General features: G+C 28.6%; 2 protein-coding genes across 3 annotated transcripts; one reads left to right on the forward strand and one right to left on the reverse strand.

Moving 5' to 3' along the window:
* The first annotated feature begins 1583 nt into the window (after positions 1-1583).
* On the forward strand, positions 1584-7011 carry LOC124922012 (exonuclease 1). 2 transcript variants are annotated; one of them, XM_047462729.1, is made up of 13 exons: positions 1584-1877; positions 2219-2338; positions 2879-3002; positions 3084-3221; positions 3327-3536; positions 3826-3998; positions 4100-4172; positions 4274-4397; positions 5178-5266; positions 5364-5382; positions 5451-5842; positions 5940-6003; positions 6667-7011. In XM_047462729.1, exons 1-13 carry the CDS (start codon positions 1717-1719, stop codon positions 6858-6860), a joined length of 1881 nt encoding a protein of 626 aa, XP_047318685.1. In that variant the 5' UTR covers positions 1584-1716; the 3' UTR covers positions 6861-7011. The 2 variants fall into 2 exon arrangements, with proteins under 2 accessions (XP_047318685.1, XP_047318686.1); XM_047462730.1 differs by lacking the exon at positions 1584-1877 and adding an exon at positions 1952-2058.
* A 3237-nt stretch (positions 7012-10248) lies between these two features.
* Positions 10249-10647, reverse strand: LOC124935091. The gene has a single exon (XM_047475553.1). The coding sequence runs from the start codon at positions 10645-10647 to the stop codon at positions 10249-10251; it is 399 nt and encodes a 132-aa protein (XP_047331509.1).
* Between the last annotated feature and the right edge of the window lie 13257 nt (positions 10648-23904).

The following is a 23904-nucleotide window of genomic DNA, read 5'->3' on the forward strand; positions in this document are numbered from 1 at the left end:
TCACGACATATGTAATATGATAGTTCTATTAGGTAAGAAATTATATCGTTCGTTGACCGATAAATGAGGATAAGTGGTCGAAGAGAAAGATGTCGGTGAACTGATGAGAAAAATGTTAAATGAATGTCTCCTAATCAAATTTGTTATAATCTTTTCTTTTTTGATGAATAACGAAAACAATGAGTGAGAGAAGGAAGACGACCACTAGACTATTCCAACAATTGAACCCTCATGTTTAGACCATAAATATTGACGACGAAAAGAATGATAAAGACAATGACGATGACAATAAAAATGTGAGTATTGTCTATTTCAACTTTATAAATGTGAATTTTATTTATCTTTATCACGCTTGAGCATTAGGCTAGTTATAAATAATGTTTCAAAATAAAGTAAAATATAAGTTATAAAATTTGTAAATTTCATGATTTCTACCATGGCTTTGCTGTTTATGTGTTCCAAGGTCAGCTAAATTGATTGTTAAATATTTTTTCAGTTAAAAATATAAGTCTTTGCAAATAAGTTTTTTTTTGTTTTTGTTTTTGAAGTGATATATATTTTTTTTGTTAGGGCTCTCTCATTAGTATTATACGTATACTTGCTCTAAGTTTTTAGCTTTTGTGTGATATAAGCCATTGACTTTGACAAATTGTCATTGTAATATTTAAGTTATGTGTCGCTTAGCAAATAAAAAACACAAATGTTTTATTATTTTTATGAGGATAACTTCCATAAAAAAAAAAGAAAAAAAAGACAGGTAACATGGACACAATTGAAGTTATGACCATTTAATAATTACTTCATATTTCAGGCCCATTCATTATGATATCAATTTTCATTCATAGCATTAAATAAATATACATCATACATTTATCTTTCATATTTTTTCTTCAAATTTTGTTTAGCTAGACAATTAACTCATTAGGGTCCATCTCAATTTTTAAAATAAAAGTTAAATTATTTAACTAACTACATCTAATTTAAAAAAATAAAAAAATTATATACTTTTATATGTTTAATATAACATACTTAAATAACAAATAAGAATAATTTTATTTTTTAATTAGGCCCAAAACTTCTAGTGACCCTAATTGTTATGATTGTTTATTCTTCTATATATATATATATATAATAAAATAAAAAAATTAAAAGGGTGATTTTTAATATATAAAGTTTATTATTTTTATTTTTATTTAAAATATCTTAAATTGAAATAAAAAGAATAAGATAATATTGAGATTAATTTTATTTTTCTTGTATTCATTTATTATATCATTTTCCATTCTCATTTTAGTCGATAACAAGTGATTTTTTTTTTTCTTACACAAAATTGTTTTAGACATAAATCGTGTGAATAAATGGTTTAGATTCAGTTGTATTAATTCACAGAATTATATATATATTAATATAGTAGAGAAAAATAACTAATTTTAAGTAAGCATATATATATATATTTATTTATTTATTTTTATTTTTGGAAATTGGTTAATTAATTAAATTTGGCGCTCCAGAACCCTTTACACCCTTTGCCTCCAATTCAACAAAAATATCCCGCCATTTTCGTCTCTCTTCGTCTTCTTCTTCATCTATCTCTATAGAATGCGTCGATTTGTGTTCATCAAAGGCTAGGCCACAGTGATTGGACTTAAGATTGATTGATTCGACTTATCTCGATTTGATTTGAAATTCCGTAAAACAGATCTTCAAAGAAAAGACATGGGGATACAAGGTTTGTTACCTCTGCTCAAATCGATAATGATCCCAATCCACGTCAAGAATCTTGAAGGCTGTTCCGTCGCCATCGACACCTACTCTTGGCTTCACAAAGGCGCTCTATCTTGCAGCAGAGAGCTCTGCAAGGGAATACCCACCACCAAGTTTGTACATTTAACCTTTCTCGCATCTCATATTGTATGCCTGCTACTAGTCTACTTTTGCACGCACAATAGACAATATCTTAGTAGTTGCGATACAAGATCTAGCATTGCATATTCGGATATTCCATTGTTGTGAATCATAGATTTGTGGATAACTAAGAAGAAAGTCAATATAGTTCAGGTAACGAATAATTACATAGTAATCCTTCATCAGGATGCATCTGTTCCCCTCTTCTTTGTTTTTGTTGAACCAAAGATTAATGTAGGTTCTTTGGGATTGATTGGCAGATTGAACAAGTACTGGCCAAAAATTTATGGTTGTGGTTTTTAAATTTTTGTAGGCACATTCAATACTGCATGCACAGAGTGAACTTACTAAGGCATTTTGGTGTAAAACCTGTCCTTGTCTTTGATGGTGGCCATTTGCCAATGAAGAGTGACCAGGAATCCAAGCGCGCAAGGTATTCTCATCTGTTTGAATTTTTGCCTTTGGCTTTGGTTAATTATCAGAAGAAGAGATATAGCCTTATATATTTACTTTATGTAACTGATACTTGGTTTACCTATCTCAAAAACCAATTAGAGCCTTAACAAGTTTAATGTCCTTGGAAGCATTCTGTAGCTTCAAACTGAAATATGCTATTTTGTTCTGAGAGCCTTTGACCGACATGCATTTTGGACATAGTGCAATTTAAAGTGAATCATGGGGGAACTACATATAATAGACTCACTATGATTTTGTAAAGAAGTTAAAAGGGAGTTTTCAGATTTTGAATAAAACTGATAATCCTCACTTGATTCTCTAGACTGCTGTTAGACAAGACTTGATTTTGCCCAATTTGTTTTTTTTTTGTAGTTAGGATTTACTTCTGATTCGATGGTGTCAATTGATAAATTATAGGATACAGTCATTGTCTTTTTCAGATTTCAATATTTTTCCCTGTTGCAAGGCTTCTTAATTTGATGGCATACTAAAACTTTTGATCGTCTTTTAAAATCAGGTCAAGGAAGGAAAATCTTGAACGTGCAATAGAACATGAATCAAATGGTAATAGTTCTGCTGCATATGAGTGCTATCAGAAGGCTGTAGATATCTCTCCTTCAGTGGCATATGATCTGATTCAGGTAACTTTGAGATTAATAATGGCTTTATTTCTGCAATCACATATAGTTTTTTGGCTAACGGAGATGGCCTGCATTCTGAAGGTCTTAAAGAAGGAGAATGTGTGCTATATTGTGGCTCCTTATGAGGCAGATGCCCAAATGACGTTTTTGGCGGTCAGCAAGCAAGTTGATGCTGTTATAACCGAAGATTCTGACTTGATAGCTTTTGGTTGTCCTAGAGTATGTTCTGTTTTGACTTTTCTTATGAAATTATCTCATTTTGTTTATCATGTTGTTATCTTGTGCGTCTACTGAAAATGTTTTTCTATCCTTTTGAAAATTCAGATTATCTACAAGATGGACAAATTTGGTCAAGGTGTTGAGTTCAGATATTCAAAGCTAGAACAGAATAAAGACTTAAATTTAACCGGATTCACCAAGCAGATGATTCTCGAGATGTGCATTTTGAGCGGTTGTGATTATTTGCAGTCTTTACCTGGAATGGGCCTTAAAAAAGCTTATGCAATCATAAAGAAGTTTAAAGATTATAAGAAGGTGATTAGTTCAAGTTGAATCTGTGTGTGCAATCTAGGCCTTGTTTTAATCCAAATAACCCATAATATCGTTAAATCATTGATATCATCAACCAAAATACCAAATAACCCCAACTAGTCCACTTTTTCATGAAACAAGTTTTTCTTTTCTTTCCAAAAAATTGGCTTGTTTCAAAAGAATCCTATACATCAAACAAGCTCAAAATTCTTGCATCTTTGTGTCAAAATTTACTTACAATTTCCAGCAATTAAGACACAAGATTGAAATTTGTGTATTCTTGGATCTATAGGTAATAAAACACTTAAAGTACAGCACAACTGCAGTTTCTCCTGGATATGAAGAATCATTCAGGAAAGCAATTCTCACATTCCAACATCAACGGGTGTATGACCCGTCTGCTGAAGATATTGTTCATTTGTCTGATCTGACCGATGTTGAGGATGAGCTGGACTTCTTAGGCCCATATCCTTCATTCAATTATATGTTTAGATATAATTGCCAAAATCGAGTTGATTTCATTTAATCTTATTGAAACTTTTGTATTAGACCTTAACAGTACACACATCAATGCCTCAAGATATAGCAATAGGTGTAGCAACAGGAGACCTTGACCCGTTCACCAAAATGCCTATACAGGTTAGTTACTCACTTTCCCCTTTTGTTGTTCTACATTTACTTATTAATATAGTTGTTGAACATCGATTTGACATGAACTTATCATAATTCATGATTAACAGGTTTCTAACAATAAGGCAGGTGCAATGGTTGTTCGTACAACACAGATGAAAGTTCTCAAGCCTGAATCCGAAAAGAAAAAGCTAATTTTACCTGCACAGAGTAATATACTCACAAAGTACTTCTGTATCCCACCCACTTTACTTCAAGCTTTTATTTTACTACAATGCAATTTAGAAGTCAATGCTTTCATTATCCACCTTGAGTAGTTCAGTAACAAAAATGGGCTTAACACCTTATGTCTCATATTTGATTCCAATTGAAACCACCAAATTGGAGTATAAGATCACGGCAGTGAATTGTTTTGTTAGCCTTCTCCATGTATTAGTCGAGGATTGAGCTGTGCAAAAGCTAGCATGGACATCTTATTTTAATAAATTTCAATCATAGGTTCATTCTGTTAGCACAATCCCACTTCATAAGTAGTACTCTGTGTGAACTGAATATGTGACATTTACTCTCTTAAGCAAAATGTTTTCCACTTAAAATTAGAGTTGGGTTATAAAGAACCCAAATTTTTATTATCTTAGCTTTCCAAAGTTGATAATCAGATCATATCATTTTCCTAAAGACCCTTGCATTTTTTTCACTTCAAATCTCATAGATGATTGAGTTTAAAAATAAATACTTATAGAAAAATTATCACCCACGGTCTTGTTGGATGATATAGTACTTGATGACTCTATGTTATAAGAGTTTTGAACTAAGAGACTGATGTATATGTTCCATTTCCACTCAAAAACACTTTGATTGAAGTAGGGGTTATGTCAGTAAAATGTTGTGGTAACTTCCTCGGGTGGCATTCCAAAACAGTCTTCTTTTTTTTTCTCTTATTTTATTCTTGCATTGGATTGAGAATTTGAGATCATGCTTTGTTTTGTACATTTCACCTTAACATTGATAAAGGTATTGCTTCAATTGAAGCCAAGAGGAAATTTGTGGCCCCTAGGAATATGGATAGGCATCAAAATCACATAGTTTCTACTAAAGACATTGTAAGTTCTCCTAATCCTTCATGTTATAGTTCTTATAAGTCTTGTAAATTGTAATCCATTGCCTTTTCATCTTACACATCTTTGTTTCTTAATATAGGTACATAATCCAATGCCAGGTAAACATGTTTTCATGAAAGAAACTGGATAAAACATGAGTAGATTTAATATGAATATATATTGACAGAAAATCTCGACAACAAGAGAACTCGAACACATTTCATACATAAACCTTGCACGACAATATTACATAACACAACAGAAATGGAGTCTGAACGAGAAGCGATCCTCGTTGAAGATGATGGCAAAGTAGTGACCTTGAATAATGCTGCAACTGAAAGTAAGATTAGATCAAAGTGTAGGAAGCCTGTGATAAGGAGTTCTTACTTTCCGCATTCGTCGAAAAAGGAAACTGATTCGATGTTTGTTAACAAAGAAGTAAAGGAAATCATTGCAACTTGTCAGCATGTCAGTCCTATACCGGAGAATGTCTTTTATGGAGACAACTCTTTAACAAGAACCGAAACCAAAACCCCCACAAAGAGGAAGCCTCCTCCACCTCAAGAAATAGTTCAATTGGTGACTTTCTTTTTCTTAATCTTCTTTTTAGGCACATTTAATGCGTAACTAGTATGGTCTAGTACTTCCATAGAGTAATCTATTTCATTTACTATAGGAAAACTTGGCGAACAAGCGAAGTCGAAATGATGCTCCTCCCATTGATGAACCCATTGATGAAGGTAACAAGAAACTTTTACTACTCCATTACCATTAATTATAGCCCATTTTTGAAAACACTCTCAGGATATGGATCTAGATATAGAAATTGCTACTATAATTTTTAATCTAGTTTGAAAATGAAACTTAGTTAGACAAATATTCAAAAATTTTGTGACGGTTTCACACCTAGAACTGGATCCATATAGAAAAGGTGTTTGGAAATGTACATTCATTGAATGAGTTTCTTGAATCCATATTGAGGCCACTTTTGGAAACACTATTTGGATATGGATTCAGTTATAGAGGAGTTGTTCCTAGATTTTCTAATTTGTGTCTAATTAAAGTTCTGTTTTGTTTTCAAATGTGATTTCATCTAGATCCACATTCATGTGAGATACTTTACAAAAGAAATGTTTTCACTTTTCAAATAAATTTATTGACGAATCTCATTTATATTGATTGAATTCTCGAGTGTTTGAAAACTCATTGATGAATGTACATTTGGAAACACTTTCTAAAATTTTGAATATTTGGCTAGTTAAGTTTTGTTTCCAAATGTGGATTCACATGCATATGAGAAAAAAAGTGTGTTTAAATAAATTTATTGACGAATTCTCATATGTATGAATTGAATTCACGTGTGTTTGGAAATTCATGGATGAATGTACATATTCTTTCTTCAGCTCCGACGGAGAAATATGGAGGAGAGAAATTCGGTTGCAATATTTCGCATCTAGAAAATTATTCGGATATAGCGGAGAAATCAATGGAGAAGTTTGTATCGATAATGTCATCGTTCAAATACTCTCCTGGCTCCCGAGCCAGTGGCCTTCGCGCCCCTCTAAGAGATGCGCACAAGTCTCCCATGAGAAGGTAAATGAGTTTGAACTTGTGATATCTTATTCTCCATAAATAACCATGGGCAATGGAAGTCCAATTTTGAATTTTTCTTAAGCAAAAAAGCTTGTAAAATTTGGAGGATTTGATGAACAAAATTCATGTATGTATCCAAAGGAAAGGATTATTAATGTTGAGACTTAACATCAGTCGGTCATTCAATAATGATTATAATGATAAAAGAATAGTTTCTTAAAAATTCCAATAATTATAAAAATTAGATCATTTCAATTTTGAATGAATAGTATGGTTTTGGTGGATGAGTACTATTATTGTTGTTTGTGGGATGAGTTGTAAATGAATAATTAATTAAGATTGGTGGATAAGTTTTTGTCGTTTTTTTCAAATATCATAGACACTTCCGTACGTGATGGTTCATTTTGTTTCTTTTTTGTCATTTAGTTACTTGATCAATTCTTTATTTACTTTCTTATCCAAATGAACATGTGAAATGTAAAATGATTAATTCCATTTGTCATCTTTCATTGTTCCATCACGTAACTCTTTAAAACATCGCAATATAAAATGTTTGACTTTATCTTTATCTAGATTATTTTTGTGTGTTGTAATATCATTATTTTTTTTTTTTTAAAGAAAGATCATATTAATATAATATGATATGAATTTGAGAGATTAATAATGAAAATATAAGAAAAATTGTTTACCATAAAATAATTAGGATAAAGGGTTCATCGACTCAATCCGACTGAGCTTGCGGTTTTTATCTAAACATCTCAACAATCGATCATGATTGACTCATGTAAAAACCACTCAATACCAATCTTGTTTTAATGTCGGTTTCAAATCGCAGTCACTCATTTGCAATGCAAAACAAATGAGGTTTTGTCTCCACCTATTCAAAACATATTATATAACGATTAATCATAATGTACCATTTTTCATGCATATATCATTCGTAAGATCCATTCATACCTAACACCCCATCCAGAAAACGAGATTTTTGAAAAAAAATTAGAATCTCACAACTTCTCATGGGACAATCTTCGCAAATAATATGTAACAACGCCAACGTAAGATATCACGCGAAGAAACTCAACACCTTGCGCTCCACTAAGAGCAACATCCTTTTATGTAATGTTACATCTCTATCATTATGTCTTTTCATATACTTATTCGACTCGCGAAATTATTCGAACATTGATATAACATGTCTTTGACCGAAACATTACAGATAGTGCTCGAGGCGAAAGTTGAGAATGACAAAACAAGATTTCTTACACTACATCAAACATCGTCGTCTCAGAAGTTAATTGTAGCATACTGAGAATCTACATTGCCCACAAAAATACTTGCAGAAAGTATAGGTGCCTCTCCTAACTCTATAACCAGCTGATCTTGTCCATATTATCTAATCATATCAGCCCCCATAATCAGTTAGGATCCAAAGAGGATATGCATCACCATTTTATGTATTTTAGTTCTTGTCTTGATTATATGTAATTGAGAAAGCTATACTACAACTGAATCGTAGTCATTTAAAGCATTTTTAGTCTGCACTCGTTTTATTAGTTATGAATTAGTACAATTATTGCAAATGACAAATGTGACACCTAATTAAGTACTTTGTTAGGCTTTTAATTATAATATTAATATATATATATATATATATATATATACACACAATAGTTAATAACTATTTATGAACATATGAAGTTATGAACAGGTAATAATAGGCCTTGTTTGGATAACACTGCCAAGAGATTGACATTGCAACCACGTGGCTTCATTTGACTATATTTATAATTCTTTTATCTAATTAATTAAAATTTGAATATTCCTAAACTATTCTGTAGACTAAAACAATAATAATTAAATCCCTGTATTTATTATAATGTTATTTTTTCTAGTTTGATTTATTTGGATTCTTTTAAAGAATCCTTAGCGATTCTTTGGATTTAAAAATAGTATTAAGTAATAATTAAACCACTTTTTGGTCTGGACTGGATTATAAAAATATATCAGAGGACACGTAGAAATTAGAAAGAGAAATGAAAGAATTTAGATTTGGACTTTTTACAATAAAGATTTTTTAATAATTCCTGGTGTATAATATGAACCTAATTTATTTTATTTGCTGTGTAAAAAATCGTTTATTAAATTAATCTGAGTTTTGTCAATTTTAGTATGTTTTTTTTTTTATGTATTATAAAAGGAAATCTTCAAGACGTAAATATTGTCAAGTGAAGGTGATCATTAGTCTCTCTTTATTGAATCAGATACCAAAACATATACAATTTTTCTTAGAATTCTTTATAATATTAATGTTATGTTATTTGACATTATATATATATATATATATATATATATATATTATTTTTTTTTATCTAACAACACATATTTCTGATATCCCAATCATTTTTCTTTTTAAGAAATATTTCATCTTTTTTATTAATATAACAACCAAATAACATCCTTTAAAAAAAAAAAACAATATATCATCATACAACAATGAATGAGCCAAGACTCATATATATCACCAAAAAAAAAAGTAATAATATGAATGAGACAACTCATTCACAATAATACTGAGAGATTCTGTCAATTTATAATATTTTGAAAAAAAAGGTCAGGTCCAATTTTTACAGTAAAAAAAATTCTTTGATTTGTTTGAATTAAGTTTATTTGAATAAAAGTAATCTTGAAGAAGATCAGGACATAGATCAAATGGACAGAGTTCTCTTATTTTTGGTATGCAAAAAAATAACTATTTATAATAATTTTGAGGAGATAATAATTTTTTTTAGTAAAAAGATTTAAATGATATTAATATATATAAATAAAAAATAATTTAATATTTTATTTAATGAATAGAATAATGTAAAGTATATAAAAAAATGAAATAATTTTTTAATAATTTACCTTATTTAAAATTTTAAATAACCCATATTAAACTAGGCCTTACCATTACTATAAAGAAGGGTTGGTTTAGATTTAAGTTATTTAAAAAATAATAATTTTAACTAGACGAAGATATAATTTTTTTTAATATCTTAATTAATAAATTAAATAATGAAATAAATTAGAAGAGTAGTGAAATTATATTTCATTATGAACAACCACTTTTAATTTACTAAACACACAATAAAAATAAATAAATTAAGTTTGTCACTTTAAAATAAAATAAAATACTAAACACACATTTCCATCATTACCTAAATTAAAACAATAACAAATTTTGTTTGAGCCAGAATTACACTAAATAGCCAACATTTACAATAATTAATAAAAGACAGAACTGCCCCTCAAAAATCTTTCATTTGATTGGAACATTGACATTCCAAAATACAAACCAATAACAATAGGTAAAGTACGATTAAATTGAAATCAAACTAAACCTTAATTATCTGTCACGTTTCCAAGAAACCTGTCATTTTGAGGATTGTATTTCTAACATGTCTCAACTCTCTTCCTTTAAGTGTTCTTCCATAACCGCTGCAAACAGAGAACGCCATTTTCTCCGAACTAACAACTCTTTGTCCGATTATCAAATGCGGCGGCACAATCTCGCCGCCGCCGTCGATTTCATCTTCCCTTGCCGGAAAATTAGTCGGCCATGAGCAATTCTGCCGTACAGACGTCTCTGGGATTCTCACCGGAAAAGAATTAAACTTTCTTGGAATTTTCACCGGAGCAGCAGGATCCTTGATAATCTGGATTCGGATGTCAACTTCATTTTGGATATCGTCTTTTTCATGTAGTGGGTATTCGGAGAAAATGATTTCTGATTCAAGAAATTCTTCTTCCATGAAAGAAAGAAGGTAGAGTGATCAAAATATGAACAGATCTTAGAGAGAGAAATTGTCAAATTGAAGAATATAAGGAAGGGGAAAGGAGAATTTATAAGAAAGCTTATAAGGGAAGTGATTGATTGATTGAATGAATGAATGAATGATAAGTGGGGCCAGGAATCTCACATTTTATTTATTTATTTTCTTTTCAAAATTATTTGAAATGTAAATTTATCTTTTATATACATTTTTGTCTTTAAGTTTAAGAAATAAGTTATTATTTTTAGAAGTATGTTTCTAAGAAACAATAAATCAAATAAAAAATAGAAGTCATATTGGGTCATGTTAGTTTCTTAGGTTAAAAAAAAAGAAAATTGATTATCAATATAATTTAAAAATAAAATTTAAATTTCAAAACTAAGAAAATATTATTTTAAATTCCAATATCAATAAACTAGAATAATATATATATATTTTAAATAAGTATAATTTTTTTTTAATTAATATATAATTCTATTTTAAAAAAATTTGATATGTAATAAATTTCTTGCTACTAATGAGGTTAATTTTCGGATTCATATCTATATATATATAATGACGCTTAATTTAAAATGTTGGAGGTGGGTATCACGCTCTTTCCAAAATGATTCTCATCATCATCATAGTATTTTCTCTTTCTTAGATATATATATATTTCTCTCTCTTCATTTATCTTTATTGATTAATTGTTTTTCTATCCCTTACCATATATATATTCACACTAATAATATATAAAAAATATATTTTTTCATCAATTCTATTAACCAAGTTTCTTAATTAATTATTCTATGTCGGTTACTCTTTTTATATATATATATATTAATATTTTTTATTAATTATTTTAAAAATAAACCTAATTAATTCTCTTCTAAAATATTATATATATTAATCATGCTCTCTCCAAAATGATTCATATCATCATCATAGGTATTTTCTCTTTCTTATATATATTTATTTCTCTCTTCTTTGTTCTTAGCAAAAATCAGAAATCGTCTCCCCTTAAGTCTTTATTTGTTATAGAGAGTTGTTGATTATACATATTCTATTTGTTATTGATGCAATGAATATTTTTTCTTGAGTTTTTGTTGACATAATGTTGTCATTTTCATAGGGAGAACGAGACTTTCAATTATTTCAAAGAAGATCTATATTTGTGTAATGTGGTATGAACTCTTGAGCTCAAATCTAAACTTTTTATCATATATTTTTATTAGTTCTTGAAATAATTTTTCTTCTTTATTATGTTTCGTCTTTCCTTAAGTCTTACTTTATATATAATAATTCCCGATTTGTTTGGTTGGTTTCAAGTACTTTTAGTCATCACTTTAATAGGTTGATTTTTAATATTTCAATTGATGTTTTGATGAAGATAATGGGATCATTGGATTCAAGGCGATAATGGTGCAATCATGGTTATACAAAGTTGTTTTTGGTGATAATCGTGTTATCATGCCTGGAGGTGTGAGCATTGATAAGTTAGAAATTTAGATCATTTTATCATAAATATCGTTTGTAAAAAGATTTTTTAATTTTTCTATTACATTAATTCCTGATTTTGTATATCTAATTACCTTAATTTAAAATGTTGGAGGTGTGCATTAAGCTCTCTAAAAAATGATTCATCATCATAGTATTTTCTCTTTCTTAGATATATATATTTCTCTCTTCATTTATCTTTATTGATTAATTGTTTTTCTATCCCTTACCATATATATATTCACACTAATAATATATATTTTCTCTTTCTTAGATATATTTATTTCTCTCTCTTCTTTGTTTTTAGCAGGAAATCAGTAATCGTCTTCCTTAGGTCTTTATTTGTTATAGAGAGTTGTTGATTATACATATTCTGAAAGGTATTTATTTGTTATTGATGCAATGAATATTTTTTTCTTGAGTTTTTGTTGACGTAATGTTGTCATTTTCATAGGGAGAACGAGACTTTCAATTATTTCAAAGAAGATCTATATTTGTGTAATGTGGTATGAACTCTTGAGCTCAAGTCTAAACTTCTTATCATATATTTTTATTAGTTCTTGATATATAACTTTTCTTTTTTATTATGTTTCGTCTCTCCTTAAGTCTTACTTTATATATAATAATTCCCGATTTGTTTGGTTGGTTTCAAGTACTTTTAGTCATCACTTTAATAGGTTGATTTTTAATATTTCAATTGATGTTTTGATGGAGATAATGGTTCATTGGATTCCAGGCGATAATGGTGCTATCATGGTTATGCAAAGTTGTTTTGGTGATAATCGTGTTATCATGCCTGGAGGTGTGAGCATTGGTAAGTTAGAAATTTGGATCATTTTATCATAAAATTCATTTGTAAAAAGATTTTTTAATTTTTTTATTACATTAATTCCTAATTTTGTTTGGTTTATTTCAGGTACTTTCAGCCATTTTAGATCAATATACTTCTGGATGCAAGCTATTGTACTTCTAAATGTTTGTTTACTTAAAATACTTTAATTTTGAAATAATTGTGTTTAGCTCTATATTTGTATCTTCATATGTATACACTAACTTGGAATAATTGAAGATCAAATATTTTGTTTAATACTCTTAATTTTAATGAAATAATAATTTGTTTTATGAATTTAATTTTATTCTGTAACTTCTATTTTTATGGTATAATAAAAATAAACTCAATAAATTTAACATACCATCTATATATATTAATATTTTTTTATTAAATATTTCATTTAAATAATTTGATTGTTTATAAATAAATTCAAATAAAATAAACCCTTCTCATCTAAAAAGTCATATATAATTATTGAGATTTGCATTAAATATTAATATTAATTATGAAAACTATTTAGGAGATTTAAATTGTAAAAAAATATACTTACATTGAAAATAAAATTAACGGATAATAAATATTATTACAACCTTCAATTCATATATGTTAATTAACATCAAATAAAACAAACCCTTTAAGTTCTATTTTGAGATTTGCATTAAATATTAATATTAATTATGAAAACTATTTAGGAGATTTAAATTGTAAAAACATATACTCACATTATTATAATCTTACATCCATAAAATAAATCATTCAGTTTCATTCTAATTTATAACTAATTAATGGAAATAAAATTAACGAATATTAAATATTATTACAACCTTAAATTCATATATATTAATAATTTATCCAAATAATTAACATAAAATAAAACAAATTAATACAACAAAAAAATGAGTTTCATCTTACAAAATTTTAGACAAATTGTTAGGTGGTATAAGTAAATTCATAAATAAATAATGAACTTTTTTATTATTATTATTATTATTATTAACTTTATTATTATTATGTTTTGACATATTTTAACTTTAATGTTATATTGCTGGTTGTTCATTATCTACATTATTTTGGTATTTATATATGTATTTGTCTTTACATTTGATAATAAACTTATTTATTTTTCTTGTCACTATTCTATATTTTGGTGATTTGAAATTGAAATAATAAGATGTTTATTAAGAATGTTACCAAACTCTTAGCCTTTTGATATTATACTTTTTATTCTCTATTACTTTTTCATCTATTCCATTTAAAATGAAATTATCTGCAAGAACATAAAAAGAGAAATTTCGAACATCAATTTTATTGTTTGAATGTGTAGATCCACTAAATCCTTATCGGATGATGATTTCAATCGTATTTATTGATCTCTGTAATTTAATTTGGATAAGTTTTGATTGAATCGACACTATGAATAAGAGTTTTGTTTGATATTTATAGTCTCGAATTTGTAGGACTTTTAAATGATATTTATAGTCATAAATTTTGAGAAATTAGAACTTATGATTCCTTGTGTTGTGTTCAATTACGATCCTTACAACCTTAAAAAATGTAGTAAAAAATATTGTCCAATTATCGATATTCATTCTACTTATTATTTCATCGTATATTTTTTTTTTATGTTTACATCTTAGACTAATTATTATAATATCTATTTATATTAAAATCTCAAAAAATAACACAAAGAAATCCATTTGAATGGTGAATTTAAATAGCAACTACAAGTATACAAGTATTTAGTGGTTGTTCGCCGAAAGAAGATTTATTAAGACAAAAAAAAAACAGAAAATTTAATTTTTCTTTTATGATTTTTAATTTTTTTTCATGTTTTTTTAGTTAATATATGTGTTAACTTACTTTCGTGCAAGTGCACGGACTTTTTGCTAGTTGTTATTAAGTTGTTATATGAGTAAGGACTAAGGAGAAAGAAATATGAGCACGTCAACAAAGTAGAACTACATGGTTAAGAGTCGAAGATAAAAACACTAATTTTTTTTATGGATTTCTAATGCACAATCAAGAAATAATATGATTAATTTAATCTCAATCAAAGAAAAAATTCATGATAGTGAACCAGAAATCTTTACGAGTATTGTCAAATTTTATAAAGGTTTATTTAAGGAGCCATTTACGGTCAAACCTAAATTGAATGATATTAATTTTGATTTAATTATTACAATGCAAAAAGATATGTTGGAGGCTCGTTTTTCGTTGGAAGAGATTGATGAGGCCATTAAGGGGTGCGAAAGTGATAAAGCGCCGGGATGCGATGATTTTACTTTAGTTTTTTTAAGGAGTGAAATTTCCTTAAGACTGAAATTATGAGAGTAATTGATCATTTTTATCGTTTTTCATCGTTTGACAATAGTTGTAACTTTATTTTTTATAACGTTGAGCTTCGTTTCTCCTTTGGACTACGACTAATCCCCACAAGTTAAACACATAGCCCGTAAACACATCTAACAATTTCACAATGCGCAGAACTTGCCTCCTGACGTGCTCAAACCCAAGACCTTAGAGAGTCTGAGAATATCCACCTCTTGTTGCCGCCAGGCTAGGAGAGGGTATGTTAGAACTCTAATTTGATATGTCTAATTCGTAAAACTCCCGGAACTATTGATGTGAATAACTTTAGGCATATTAGTCTCATTTCGTCTTTTTTATAAGATTGTCGCAAAATGTTTGACCAACAAATTGCAAAGAGTGTTAAAGACAGTCATATCTAGTAATTATATATCGTTAATTAAATGTCATCAAATCTATGATGCCGTATTAATAGCTAATAAGTACATTGACTCAACTAATTCAAGATGTGACAAATGTGCTTTTATCAAGTTAAACATCGAAAAATCTTATGACCACGTCAATTGAGAGTATTTTTTTTTATGTAATGGACATAATGGAAATGAGTGCCAAATAGATTAGTTGGATTATATTTTTCTCTTGACAACTAAGTTTTTTGTCACTATTAATGGAGTTCACAAGGATTTTTCAAAAACTCTTGAGAGATTAGATAGGGTGTTCCACTCTCTCCTTTCTTGTTTGTCATTGTTACGAAAGCCCTATAAAAAATTATGTCTTTCGTAAAAAACTTAGGACTCATCTATGGAATGAGTTACGGGTTAAGAAGATATTCTTTTTCCATATCACATTTACTTTTCGATAATTTCATGCTCTGCATGGTCTAGGCTACCTATATAAATTTTAAACACCTTCGGAATATGTATAGTTATTCGGTGCATGGTCCGGTCTCTGAGTTAATCTTAATAAGTCATACAACTTTTTTAGATTCTGTTTCTAAAACACGAAGGATGAGGTTGACAAATGTGTTATAATTTAGAATTGGTGGTCTTTCATCAACATATCTTGGTATACCATTGGGTGTTAAATTATGATGGTAGATTGCTTCCAAGCCACTGCACTAGATGTTAAAGTATCTTGTGACTCGATTATTAATAAAATAGAATGTAAATTTTCTAGATGGAAAAGTAAAATAATCTTGAAAGGAGGTCGAGTAATCCTCATTAAGAGTGTGTTATCATCTATACCCACATATATGATGTATTTATTTATTCTTTCCAAGAGTGTGACAGTGCAAATAGAGAGAATACTGTGTAATTTTCTATAAGAATCTTCTAACTCATCATTTTGTCATTTAGTTAGTTGGATAATATTAAATGTTTTAAAGATCAAATATGTTTGAATATTCAAGATCTTATTTCATTTAATAAAGCTCTTCTATCAAAATGGTGTAGTAGATTTACAACAAAACCGAATAGTCTTTGAGCATCGATGAACAAATGTAAATATTGTCATGATTGGTATGGTTGGTTGGTTCACCAAAATGTCTAATTATCCAGCGAGGTGTAACATTTGGAGAATAATTTTTTTGGGGAAAATTGGAGAATAATTTATTCTATATAGAAAAGTTTTCGTCAACAGTTTAGATTAACTGTGCGGGATATTTTTTCAGTTTTTGGGACGACATTTTATGTAGTGTCAAAAGTCTAGTCCCACAAAGTATCCTGATTTGCTTCTATTGCTATATGTAGAAATGCCACAATTAATGATATTTTGATCATCGGTCTAATGATTTTGCTAACCGAATTAAATATAGAAGGAGATTAAACATTAGAGAAATTTTGTCCCATAATAAAGTTTTACTTTTAGTAGGACGCAAACAAGTGTCTCGTCTGAACAAGACGTTATATGTTGATAATAAATGAATAGTTTCCATGTGGGGTATTGCTATAAATTATTCTCTAAAATGATTATATATAATTTTTGTTAGGAGAAACTTTATGAGTCAAAGATTTCATTCAAGATCTCGTTCTTTGGATGGAGCGTTATGCACAATGAATTTTTTACGGATGATATGGGCATGAAAACAATTATATTATGGTTAGTCGTCGTATGTGTCACGAAGAGATTGAATCAATAACTCACTTATTTTTGCATTGTCGAGATGTGACTAGTATATGAAGTCTTTTTTGAAGTATTACTATGATTATTGGGTGATGCATCACCCGAGTTTTTGAGTAGCTGCTGAGAAATTTGGATTGATCTGCCTAATATGAAATACATGCATATTTGAGTTACAATCCAAATTATTTTTTGGTGGACTATCTGGTTGGAGATAATTCATCGACTTTCAATGTTCGTAGTCGTCAAATGCGGATCATTCATAATACTATTATTATGACGCCTTTTGAGATTCGTCCCGGAGAGCTAGTAGAGTCCGTCGGGGAGTTAATTGTTCTTCTCGAGATCTTACAAGCTTGATAACCTTTGAGTAATATTTTTTTTATGTCACGCTTTGTCGTTGTACTTAAACGATTTTTATTATTTTTAATATACTAGACTTTTAAAAAATAAAAATGATAACAATTACAAAATATATTAATAAAATAATAATTATAATATTATTAGAGGTGAGAAATCCAAACTCTTATTTTTTTTATTTGTCTCATATTCATACTAATTAAAGAATAAAAAATTAACATCTTTTAACATAATATTAATTAGACTAAATACAATAAATGGTTAAATTTATTTATCCTTAGTAATAATTAATATGACAATTCGAATACAAAAAATCATAGAAAGAGAAAAAAACTTTGGATATTTTTAAGGAAGCGCGATCGGCACATGCGACACATCACGACACATACGACACGATCGTCATAGGTAATACGAAATTGTCTTGAGTCGGAAGTCATCAAATCGGCACCGAAATCACCATTTATTAAAGGAAGTGCGATCGGCACGGTCGACACGATTGACACAAGCGGCACAACCCGATCTGCACGTACACGATATTGTCTTGCATCATAAATGAGCCATTAAGTTTCTCTAGTCTAGGGTCTCTTGTACATTCATTTGTAAGCATCGCTGGAATTTGCCCTCGATTGCGGTTTATTTGTGATCATTTCTTAGGTTTATGCAATTACTCTATTTTTTTTCTTCTATTTCTGTCATCATAGAGAATGGAAATAACAAAAGTAATAAATTTAAAGAAGTTAGAAATTTTGTGTTAGAAAGAATCAAAAAAGCAGTTGTCAAAGAAATTGAAAGAATTGCTAAAGAAGTTATCAAAGAACAACAAGATACCAACACAAATAAGCAATCTGCTCCAACTGCTATTGAGAAAATTCCTGTTGAAAATGATGCAGGAAAACAGAGGGATAATGAAGGAGCTTAGAAGATACGCTATAATGAAAGAACTAATCTGTTTGGGCTCAAGAATCAGATTACAAAGCTCCTTATGCATGCCAAAATGGGAGAAATTGTCATCAATAAGGAGAAAGCACAACAGATTACAATTCAACTCAACATCCACTATCTTCAAGATTGAAATCTGCTGAAAAAAGAAGAATATGAAGAAATTGTTCAATGGTCAGTTTCTACAATGAAGGAGCTGATGAAGGCTCCCAAATCTAAGTCATATACTATCAGGAGCAACTCGACATGGAAAACTAATGAAGTCTGGAAGAACAACAATGCAAAAAAGTTAGAAGATCATGTCTATAAAGGGAAAATCTACTTGGGCAATACACAAACAAAAGTGGAGATATTGAATTCTCAATTTGAATTTAAATTGCTTACTGAAGTAGAGGAAAACTATATTAAAGAATGAGAAAATATATTTGTGGGAAACTACATAGGAAAAAACAGAGTATCCTTCCCAATTACTAAAAATGCACTGTTGACAATGGGAAGAAAAAGGGCTGAAGAAGATTTCAGCAAATGTCCATGATTTATATTTCCTTAAATTCAAGAAAGGATCTAATCTAGAAGAAATTATAGAAAATGGGCATACATATATAGGATCCAATTGTATGAAATTGAAAAAATGGTCTAAAGACTTGAACCTATTGAGTAAGCCAAAAGAAATTGCACAGATATGGTTCAAGCTCTGGAATATACCTGTACATATGTATAATTCTGAAGCACTTAGTCATTTTGCAGGTTTATTGGGTAGACCATTATACATGGATCCAATTACTGAAGGAGGAGAGCACCTATCATTTGCTATAATTAACATTGAAGTGCATCCTAAAAGCACGCTGCCGAAAAGTATGACCGTAGTAGACAGAAAAGGAAAACCTATTGTAATGGAAATCACTTATGAGTGAAGGCTAGACAAATACTCTTTCTGCAATACCTTCTAACATGCAAGTCCAAAATGTGATTTGGTTAAGGAAGAATATCAAAAATTTCATAAAGGCCAGAAAGTAAAGATGCGGGAAAATGAAACAGAGGTGCCTATTTTCAAAGAGCAAAATGTGGTTAAAGAACATGAAACAGAAGATAAAGAAAATTCTGTACAAGAAGAAAGTAGTACGAAGAAGGAGGTGGAACCTCAACCTAATCATGTTGAAGAGATAGTTGATGATTCTCAATCAAAATCAAGTTGAAGTGGTTGCTGATTAAAATAGAGAGGAAGATACTTAGGTTAATCAAGAGGAAGAAGAAAATTCCAAGATTGATTCAGAGGAATCCAAAGTTTCTGAGAATTCCAAAGCTGAAATTGAAGGAAAATAAAGACAATGATCTCGAAATTCAAGTTGAAAAGCCCGAAAATCCTGAATAATAATTATTTCTATCAAATTAGAACGGATTCATATAAAGAAAAAAATCAAAATGAGAATAGACAATATTCATCAACCTCTTCAATTCATCTCCCTTTCATTGCAAGAGGAAGGGGGAGAGGAAGGACAAGGGGAAGAGGAAGACAACATGTTGAAACATCATGTTGCTATGGAAATAAAAATCATGATTGGGGTAATTAGGATTTGATATAGTTTGTAATCTTTGTTTGTAATCTCTGTTTCTTGTATGTTTAATTGCTATTAATCAGGTTCTTTAGAGTCGTTTGATTGTCATCATTTAATCATAACTAAAATTTGTCTAGCTTTGATTCTTTACCTTCCCACTTTAAAGATTTTAATAAATGGTTTTAACCGTTTTCCCCCCAAAAAATATGACAATTCATAATCATATTTTTTTTTCCACTTAAATTAAGTTATTTTTAATATTTGAATACTCTTACAATAAGCTACCATCTTTAAATTAGTATAACTATCTTAATTTTTTTTTTTAATTAAAAGAGAACTAGCATTACACCTACAAAATGAATCGAATATGTGACATTTTGATTTTTAAGACGACTCTTACAATTGAGCTAGTTTGGTGGGTATAACTATCCTAATTTGATCAGGCTCATTTAAATTATTTTAATAATCTTCAAATAACAAGGTCTTTTTTTACATATTCTCTTATTAATCATATTATTTAAATTTATATTATTTAAATTAAAAAAATTCTCTTTTATAATAATTTAAAAATATTATCATCACATAATTAAAAACTTTTCATAATATTAATGAAAAAAAAATTATTTATTTAATTAAATAGATTATTCAAATAACTTAAATTGCAATCTTGCAAAATTTTTAGTTATTTAAAAATAAATAAAATATATTTGAGAATATTGTTGGATGAAAAAAGAAAATAATTTGTAATATTTAATATATGTTTTAAATTGAAATAAAAATAATTTTATATTTTAATTAATAATTTAAATGATTAAGTAATTAATGATAAAATTAGATTAGTCGATTAAATCCAATAGACCGAACCTGGTTTGATTTGGGATTATTTGAATTTAGCTTGTTGATTTTAATTTAAAATAATTCGTTATTTAATTATATATTCATTTATCAAATGTATTATTAATTTTTTAAACAAATATCAATATTATAGATTTCTAGATTCTCAAAATTATCATTAATTATTATTTTTCAAATAACCTAGCTAATTTATTAAAATGACTTGTCTGAACGGCCTTAATTGGAAAAAGGAGATCTGTACTGTTTTGATTGTGTATTTATTTCGGATGGCATCATCATCATCATTATTTTATTATTATTATTTGTAGGGTTATGACTAACGGCTTTCATTAAGTTGTGTTGTCTTGTTTTGGTCCTTTTGTTACGCTCTGGTCCAAATTTATTAATAAATGCGATAATTGGTCCCCATAAAACAATTTATTACAACAAAATTACTTTAAAAAGAAAAGAAAGAAAACAAGGGAAAAAGTCTTGCAAACAAATCCCATCCAAAATGAAAGTAGAAGAAAATTGAACCATACCACCATTCTTTTACCTATATAACTTTTTCTTATCCTTGCTTAGTCATTTTTTTTGTTTTATATTTTGCAACTCTATATGCTTCACAACATCCTGGATATATAAATGATAATGGAGCGATTCGAAGTAAAACATATCTATTCCAATGGTAAAAGTTAAAAAATTACTATTGTGATATTTAGTGGAGGGTACATAATGTATATACATGAGTCACTTTTACAAGTTAATGATAGGCAAAATAGCTAGGGTTTTATACCTAAAATTTTATTATAATAAGTAGGATTGGATCCCCAAAATTTCAATTCAAATTCAACAAACACCAAAATACATAGCCTTAATTTATAAGGTTTTCTTAAAATAAGGTAATTCTATTTGAAGGATAAGGGTTGAGTATTAATGTTAATTAGGAAATTAATTAGTTTATGATCTCTTTGTGATATTTGGTTTATAAGTACTAGCTACAACTTAAAAGCTTGAGTCCTTTATAATCGATGATCGTTTTGGGTTATGATGTTACGACTAGTATATTTTGGAGGGATCTAACATTCCTTATTTGGGAATCAAACTAAACATAAATACAACTTAGCCACATTTTGACGCAACTGAAATTTGTAAAGGTCTAGCTTTGCTATTATTAATTGAAGGGATAGCTAATCATATGCGGTCACACATAAAATGTAACAAATTTTGTCCAATCTTATATATGCGGTTAGTTTGATTCATTTTATTTGCAACTCATATGTAAACGCTTATATACGTTTAATCACATATAAAGCTTTATGGGCGTGCTTGAATTAGCTTATTCGCAATGAGGTATTGTTCAAAGTTCAAACTATGATAACATGTTATTTGAAATGGTGACTTATTTAAGATATATAATATGCTAAATCAAACTAGCACTAGCGTGTAAAAGAAGAGTTGTGGGTTTTGTGAACTTCTTATTATTGGAAGAGAGATATTTGACGTTCCTTTTTTAAGAAAATGACTCATTTCCACAAAATATCATCCATTGCCGGTGAATGTCCCTTTCATCTTCACAATTATTAATAAAATAAAAAACTTATCTTTTTATTTTTTCTTTGGTGTCAATCACGTATGTACTTGTTTTTGTTAAAAGAAATTTCATTCAAACATGTAAAAAACACACACCAATTTAACATGATTCTATTAGACATGTGATTTATAAATTGAAGGAAATAAAATTATATGATATGTGAAATACAATCTAGCTAGTAATAGAAAGAAAAGAAACAAATAAATTCGATTTATTTCGAGACATTAGATGATCATAATTTTCTTAAAACACAGTCTATTCCGTTTGTGTTTAAGTTTACATTCTTGTATATCTTTCATTAATACAATGAAATATGTAGAGATTAAGCATAATAATACTTGTAACAACGAGCTCGACAAATATCTCAATTATAATTACCGAATTAAAAAAACTAACTATTTGAAAAAAATGAATGAATTAGGAAGTACTTGCATGTTGCAAAACACAATAATGAGAAGATTGGAAAGAAAATGTGTTTGACATTTTAAAGAAATGTGAGTTAGTATAATGGAAATAAACCAGATGAGTGATAAAAATTATAGATCGTTTTGCGATTTTTGTCATTAATGATCCTTTATCAATGTGGCGTGAATGTTTGTGTGTACCCGTCCCTATCTGACCCGAACACTATAAACATACTTAAATATATAACATCACAAATATATTTATTTATTATTTATATTTTATAAAAAAAATACTTTATTTTTTTATAATAATATAAATATTTATTATATTATCGTATATATAATATTAAAAAATTCGTTTATATAATTTTGTTAAATACATTTTTACAAAAATATGATATAACTATGCTATGCAGGAATTTTCCGAAATTGAACCGAACGAGAACATAACGAGAATGATAGTAAAATTTATAAATCTCCAAAGTAGAAAAGGAGAGGCCATCCATTGAGAATGAATAAGGTTTACATAACTTATTATATATATAATTTTACTTTTACAAAACATGCAATCTATTTTTATTTAATTTAATCCGAAAACCGAATTAGCCTTTAGAAAAAACAAATCATCAAGATGCATGTTACCAAAGTTGTTGAGATATTCATCCATCTAAAACTTGATCAATCTAAAATCATCCTCAGAATTAGAACTCAAACTAGAACTAGAATAATAAAGACTTGCGATTTGTATACATATATAGTATATGTACTTCATCGGCTTATCATCAACTAAGCCGATGAAACTACAATTGGGCTTCT

Source organism: Impatiens glandulifera, chromosome 1 (assembly GCF_907164915.1).
Source record: "Impatiens glandulifera chromosome 1, dImpGla2.1, whole genome shotgun sequence".
Taxonomy (NCBI): domain Eukaryota; kingdom Viridiplantae; phylum Streptophyta; class Magnoliopsida; order Ericales; family Balsaminaceae; genus Impatiens; species Impatiens glandulifera.

What these genes read in the sequence shown, in the direction of transcription:
- LOC124922012 (XM_047462729.1), top strand. Translation starts at nt 1,717, where the DNA reads ATGGGGATACAAGGTTTGTTACCTCTGCTCAAATCGATAATGATCCCA. An exon ending in TCACCAAAATGCCTATACAG is followed by an intron (nt 4,173 to 4,273) that starts GTTAGTTACTCA and finishes CATGATTAACAG; the next exon opens with GTTTCTAACAATAAGGCAGG. An exon ending in TGATGAACCCATTGATGAAG is followed by an intron (nt 6,004 to 6,666) that starts GTAACAAGAAAC and finishes TTCTTTCTTCAG; the next exon opens with CTCCGACGGAGAAATATGGA.
- LOC124935091 (XM_047475553.1), bottom strand. Translation starts at nt 10,647, where the DNA reads ATGGAAGAAGAATTTCTTGAATCAGAAATCATTTTCTCCGAATACCCA.